At 43.9% G+C, this 7,140-nt stretch overlaps 1 protein-coding gene across 2 annotated transcripts; it reads left to right on the forward strand.

The window, feature by feature from the left end:
* The first annotated feature begins 116 nt into the window (after positions 1 to 116).
* On the forward strand, positions 117 to 6,786 carry tcp11l2 (t-complex 11, testis-specific-like 2). Of its 2 annotated transcripts, none has more exons than XM_040174520.2 (10): positions 117 to 390; positions 2,629 to 2,764; positions 2,890 to 3,022; positions 3,355 to 3,466; positions 3,647 to 3,870; positions 4,003 to 4,139; positions 4,243 to 4,427; positions 4,713 to 4,894; positions 5,172 to 5,344; positions 5,533 to 6,786. In XM_040174520.2, exons 2-10 carry the CDS (start codon positions 2,641 to 2,643, stop codon positions 5,787 to 5,789), a joined length of 1,527 nt encoding a protein of 508 aa, XP_040030454.2. In that variant the 5' UTR covers positions 117 to 390; positions 2,629 to 2,640; the 3' UTR covers positions 5,790 to 6,786. The 2 variants fall into 2 exon arrangements, with proteins under 2 accessions (XP_040030454.2, XP_040030453.2); XM_040174519.2 differs by having other exon boundaries at positions 125 to 390; positions 3,355 to 3,475.
* The last annotated feature ends 354 nt before the right edge of the window (positions 6,787 to 7,140 follow it).

Consider the following 7,140-nt stretch of genomic DNA (forward strand, 5'->3'; position numbering starts at 1 on the left):
AAGACCCCAAACATCCAAACATATGTGAGAGTGAACATTTTTGATAAAAAATGATTAAAATCATATTCAATCCCCCAAAACATTTCATTCCACTTATTTCAGGTAAGAAAATGTTTATTCATACGCGCACGCGATTCGACTTGGGTTCCTTGTAAACACGCTGACGTCACACCCGCCAACAGCCGTCCCACGGGGGACTGAGTGGAGCGTACCATTTCCACCCAGTGACCCCTATGCTTAAAATGGTTTCGTCTAAGTGTCCTCATAACCAGCTCGGGTTACGAGAGACCTTTAAAAACGGAGAGCAGCGTTATTGAACGACGACGGATCTTCACTTTTACAGTTGAGCTACTTCGGTAAACAGTCTCCTTCTGTGGAGACTCGGAGGAGGTAAATTACACTTTTTGTTAAGCTCAGTTCATTTTAGGTTGTGTCCCACTCGGCAGGTTTCTTTTCCTTGCAACTTGACGTTCATATCTGGTTTTCGTGGTGGAAGCGAGAACTTGGGACACGGAACACGTCCGTCAACGGTCCAAGCTAGCAGGCTAACGTTAACGTCAAAGTGCTGCTGTCGTTAATAAAAAACAAAGACTGTCGTGTAAACCACAAATAGAAGTGACGAGTTTCAGCGAGAAGGGTTTTTGTTTTGATTTGCTGCCCAGCTCACGTGTACACACTTCTGACGCGTGTGTGGATGTTGTTGTTTTTCTATTTTTTTTTTTTTTTTTTTGCAGTTGCAATGCGACCAAAGATTTTCCATGTAGGGATGAGCGACGGGGAGATGCAGCCAATAACGACAGACCCCGTGCAGTTAGACCCGCCTCCCCTCGCCGTCGCTTTGTTTACATTATACTGCAGACTAATGTTGATCCGAGAAAGATGTCTTTGTTTCTGCACAGGTTACTGTGGCCATATGTATTCTATTTGGATCCCATAATGCATTTATCCGAAACACCTGGGCACATTATATGAATATTGATAGATGTGTTACCAGCACATTGCGTTACAGTGCTGTATTGACTATTACAAACCAGTAAAGAATACCGATTATTCAGAATTTTTTAAAACTCACATATCCATACTGGTCCACGGTTTAGATTTAATCTTTATTTTATTACATAACCATACATCTTCTGAGCTGCACGGCTCCCGTCACTCTAAATAATCTCTCTGAAAACTGCCCCTCTGTGTTGCTGTGTGTAGCTGTCAAGTCTAGCAGATGATGTAATGAATGAGCTGCAGACACCGCAGGGGTGCGTGGAAGCACTCACCCACACTCCTTGAGCTATCTTTAAACCGAATGAGCAGCGAGGGGGTGTGTATATGTTTTTAGCAGCAGATATCTGAAGCTGGGACAGTAAGAAACACCCAAGGGTCACCCAGAATAGATAATAACAGAAACGCACAGGCCTTCTAAATTGAAACTGTAATCCAAATTGATTTTCTCTTTTCTTTTTGTGTCCAAGTGTGATCATTTGTGTGTCATAAGAACATTTGCACAATTTCCAAAGTAGTTAAAATAACAGTTTGGATTTGGCTTGCGCTTTTCTTACAAACGGTGCCTTTCCTTCCCTTGCTAATGTTTTCATATTTGTTTAAAAGACAAAGAAAACCAGGTTAGGTGTAACAAGATCGTTCTGGCGATTGAGATGCCCTCTGTTGTCCCATGTTGCCCCGTGTCGCCCTGTCTCCTAGGCAACATGCGACAACAAAGGACTCCTCAATACATTCTTATTTATGAAAATGGCTTCTTCTGTTTGTGTCCTGACTTTGAATGATGTTGTCCACCTCTGCGGCGGTGAGCCCACACCCAAAAATGTGTTTCCAAAGAATGGCTTCAGGCACCATCAGTTTAATAAGACATTGATACTCTGAACTGTGCAACAAGGCCGCCATCTGTTCTCGTGGCTCCGACCCACCAGCTGTTTTATTGAGTGTGACTGGAGTCTTAGTTCCAATCTGCCAACCTTCTTGGCAACAGCAACTCTTTCTCCCTCTAAGACAAAGACAGGGAAGATTAAGACCTAGTTAATTTGTTTTCTTTTCAGTAGACTCATTTTATTACAATAAAATTGGTCATTCTTGAGAATGTAGCACCTAATAGTTTCTATTTGTTTGTGAATCCCATGAAAACCAAGAATGCATTAGTCTGTCTCTTAATACTTTCTCAGTCTTTTGCTCTCACCGTCGAGCCATTTTATCGTCCCTGAAAATGTCAATCTTTAAAATGGTCTGATTGTGAAAATGTAGTTTCAGATTAAGTGAGTATTTACACCAGACGGTGAAGGTTGAATGGTACACATAATTAACTTGTCATTAAGTGCGACAGTGTTTATTTGTTTGGATACTTTTTAGATAACCATGTCTATGGTAATGGAACTATTGCTTTGGCAAAACCGACGACGCGTTTTAGGATTGATTTATTGTGTTTGTTTTTTTTCATAGAATTTGTTGCTAACAATAAAAGTCCCCAATACCATCCGACATCAGATGTCTGATGTATTTGACTGTTCCTCTAAATAATGGAGCAGGATCCTTTTAAAAAGGTTCAGACGGAGAAACCCAGTTTCGCCCGAGCTGAAGTCCTGTCCAACGAGCTACGGGTTGTAACCAACTTCTCGCATGCAGCTGCAACCCAAGATGCCTCTCAACGACGAACGGCCCGGCGGAGAGGACCGGGTAGACGAGCCGTCCACCAGCGGCCTGGACGGGTCCCGTGAAAGCATCGCTGGCGACCACGCCGCCAAAAGCCGCTCGCCCTCCGGTGAGTCCTTGTGGGTTCCTGAGGGTCCGCGTTTCACCTGCAAGCTCACGACCTGAAGTCATGCCGCGTCAGCGGTCGATTTCCACGCTCCCATTTCATTTTGTTTCCATGTTTGAATCCCACAGCGGGCCCCCCCAAAACATTCACCGTGGATGGGGTCAATGAGTCCACCAGAGACCTGTTCAATCTGCGCTTTGCCCATGAGATCATTGTGAACCCCAGCTTCCATTTGCAACCAGACCTCCTACCTCAGGGCAGGTATGAAAAACATCTTTCCCACCCCGAACATTTATTGGATTATGAGTGAACTCAAACATCACTTTTGTCAGGTAAGAAGCTGAACTCGCCTCTGCCTCCCCACTATTCGCTCGACTCTTAGAGATGTCCTAAAATCTGGAGTGAGTTGGTGTTCAGCCAGAACTACTTATTGCTTCCTATTGAATAGAGAGTTTTCTAGTATTGACAAAGACCTGTGGGCCCTCAAAGGAAAGTGAGACGACGGAAATCCAAACAGACGCCATTATTTGTGACCAAAATGCTTGTGGCATGAAATAAAGACGCCAAACTAAATCTTCCCTTCCTGTTTTTAGTTTATGGAAGATGGTTAAAGATAATCTGCACAAGGCTTACTGGGACATTCTGGAGTCGGAGCTGAACGACGACCCGCCCGAGTATGGGCAAGCCATCAGGCTACTGGAGGAGGTCAGAGAGGTCAGCCGCGCGGGTTTTGATGTTCACAGCCTCACTCGATGCTCAGAACTGACTTCCTTGCTACCATCTGCTTGTCTGCCTCTCGCGCCCCTCCTTTCGTGACTGGGGGGGAAATCAGTCACAGGCGCTCCTAGAAATAATATTTCCTATCGTTTTTCCCAATCTGGACAGATTTTACTGTCAATGCTTCGTCCGGGCACCAATTGGATGCGGGCTCAGATCACGGAGGTGCTGGACATGGACATGATCCGTCAGCAGGCCGACAACGACGCCGTAGACATCCAAGGGCTCGCCTCTTACATCATCACCATCATGGGTCAGATGTGTTCACAAGTTAGGGATAAGGATATCGAGAAGCTCCGCCAAAGCCCCGATAACATGGTGACACGGTTCAAGTACGTCCTCGAAGGAAACAGTTGCCTTTATTTGATTAATTGTCAGAGTTCAATTATTATGTTTGTTTTTTTATGAGAAGTGGGTCAATGACGGTGGCGTTTCTTTCTTTTTTTTTCTTTTTACAAACTCAGGGAGATCTTCCGTGTACTGGACCTGATGAAGGTTGACATCGTCAACTTTACAATCGATGATCTGAGGCCTGTGCTCATGAGTCCGGGGGTTGATTTTGAGAGGGCGACGTTCCATAGAATCCTGGGCGACAAACCCGGTGAGCGAAAAAATAAACCGCCTTTAATAAGTCACGTTTCTGCAGTCCGGTAGTACCAACCATGTGTATTCTCAATCGGTATCGCTGTGATCAACGCCTGCAGGTGCTTTGGAGATCACCACTGCGTGGATCAAGTCCGCACTCGAGGAGCTGTCGTCCTCCAACACCAAGGAACAATGTGATGGCCAGGAAAAAGGACCGCGGCCGCCTCCCGGGCCCTTTCAGCTCCTCAACGCTGCCTTCCTCCGCATCCTCACATGGGACTACAAGAAGAGCGCACTGCCTGAGGTTGGTGGGTCGGGAATGTGTGTGTGAAACTAACAGAAATAGATTCTATTACCTTTTGTCTATCTGGTGTTCATCATTTGCGAGATCCACAATTGTAACCGGGCTTTGCGGGCTGCGATTAGTTCTTGTTGGAAGCAGTGAGTCTTAACATGAGTTAAGATAGTATCTTTAAAGGTGCTGGTAGGTGGAATTATTATGTTTTGTTTTTTTGGCGAGCTGTTTCCCCTGAAGTGAGGGGCGCATTTCCCAAACTGTGAAACTATTCCTCAATCTCTTCTCCCGCAGACCTGGATGCAGGATGAGAAACGTCTGCGGGAGATTCAGTGTCAGCTCCGTCAGGGCCAGGCGGTCAACGCGGTGCTGCTCATTATCTACAGTACCGTTGGAGGTCCGGTCCAGGGTCTGCCCTCCTTGTCCTTCCGCCTGATGTGGAATATTAGTGTGCTGCTGGAAGGGATGCACAGCCCGTCAGTTCCTTTTTTTTTTTTTGTTGTAAATGTTATGCGGATAGTCCGGGTGTTTTTAAGTAGGGTTTGATGAGGTATCCATAGGCGTACATTTCAGTCAAGTTCTTGTTCGGAAAGCGCCGACTCACTCCTTCTGTGTTGGTTATACACAGACCGTTGATAAGTACCTCATGCAACACCACAACTGTCCGCTTTTTTTTAAATCAACAATTTGTATTTCAAACACGCATCTGATGAGCGGTGGTTGCTTTCGTGAAACTCTCCTCTCTTTCTGTAGGGACTTTAACCTAGAAAAGGCACTCGAGAGCGTGAGCGCACAAATCTGCTGCGATCTCAACAAGTCTTTAACCGAGAGGGACTACCCGGCGCTGACCCCGGCGCTGCAGGCCACCCTCACCGGCCAGATCTGCAGCATCGCTCAGAAGGACAACCCCATCCGCACCCTCGTTGGTAAGACAGAGTGAGAGTAAGACTTGGTGTGGACAGTACAGATGGTTTTTGTATCCCTTGAAACAGGAATATGTAGGGAGGTGTTTTTTTAATTATTTTTTTTACTCTTATCCGGTTTGTTTCACATTTTCTAACCGGTTTGTTTCACATTTTCTAACCTTTCTCTCGTTCATTTTGTTTCTGTGCAGAGGATCGGGTGCAGCAGTACTTTACAGCACTCCTCTGTGATCCTAAGTCGCAGGTCAAACCGATACCAGCCGGCTTGACTCCCATCCAGATTGAACTAGCGTCGATAGGAGCCAAGTTCATCTCCCTGGTTAACCACAACCGGAGGGTCTATGGACCTTTCTACGCGGACATCATCAAGAAGCTGATGTTCAGCAGCAGTCCGCCAGCAGCAAACCCTGCGCAGGACACCACTCCGGACCCTGTCTCCTTCAAATAAAAACTTGTGAAGTCTTAGCAGTGTTTTCGCTACCAGACATAGCTAAAGCTACGGGGGAACTACAACAGCTGGGCGGTGCATCTGCTTCGCTCAATTCAGTGTACTCCAATGGCTGGAGTTGTCTTCATCGGATTGCAAATACAGTTTATTCTCACTATATTAAGCAGTCAAGGTGCTGCTGTGTAGGCAACGTTCCGTAGGCATCTAATGTTACCCTTAACCTCTGATAAGTTCTCTAAAATATCCTTTTTTCTCCCCCTGTGAATATCTACAGCTTCAAACTTCAGTGTTACAGCAATCTGTTCTTTTTATCCTAATAGTGATCCCCACATGGTGCATTTGTCAGAATTCCCTTATGTAAGCTTTACCAAGTAAAGAGAAAGACGTTTGTATATTTAGATAAGTAGTATATGAGATTATATATAAAAATATATATATATATATATAGACACAATTTTGACAACTGCTATAATATAACTTATTTATGCAAAACAGATTTCCCATCTAATTCATCTTTTGTGATTGTTGTTCTTTTAACTTCTTTATGATCCAAATAACCTAACTTTCTTTATACATTTTTGATTCACTGGTAAAGAAAAGTAGAAAACATTTAGAAATTGGGCATTTTTGTTTTTGAAAAAAAAGACAACAAAATCTGCATGAGTAGCTGTGTGTTTGTCTTATATCACCATGAGGGATATGTTGTATGTTCTATACGTTGATTTATTCCCTGCCAGTGGAGGACTTGTTGTATTGATTTAGTTGCTATGTCCGTTATGTGTTGAGGTACTGTAGTTGTTACAGTATTGCTTTGTTGGCTGTTAGAACCTGCAGGAAAACAAACCTCAAAGTAATTTTGTGTCCAACAATGTTTTCGTTGGTCCCAATAATTCACAAAGAAAGGTGTTATGTACTTTTGAATTGGTATTCATGAAATGTGAGAAGCTGTTGTTGTTTTTCTGTACCACAGTAAATATAATTAAACTTTTAAAAAAAACATTGACCACGTTGTGTGTTGCCAGAACAGGATATAGAACAAATGCACATGTTCTCCATCTAGGGCACTAAATGTTGTCTTATCATATTTTACAATTCTCTTCATACACACCACGACGCCAAAAATGAACTGCACTTATTCTATGCATTGATCATCAAATATGTGTATTAACAGTATGTGAACTCTAATAAGGTCAAAAGTGAGAGGAATCTACCAACACAAGGTAGCAGGACGTGGGGGTTGTCACAATTTTCTTTAAATACAGCCATCTGATTAAACTTCATCTTAGTGAGACATCCTGGACTTCACACGTTGCCAAGAAAGACAAATCACAAACTCAAATAAAAATAAGAG

The sequence above is a fragment of the Gasterosteus aculeatus genome, chromosome 4, assembly GCF_964276395.1.
Source record: "Gasterosteus aculeatus chromosome 4, fGasAcu3.hap1.1, whole genome shotgun sequence".
NCBI lineage: Eukaryota > Metazoa > Chordata > Actinopteri > Perciformes > Gasterosteidae > Gasterosteus > Gasterosteus aculeatus.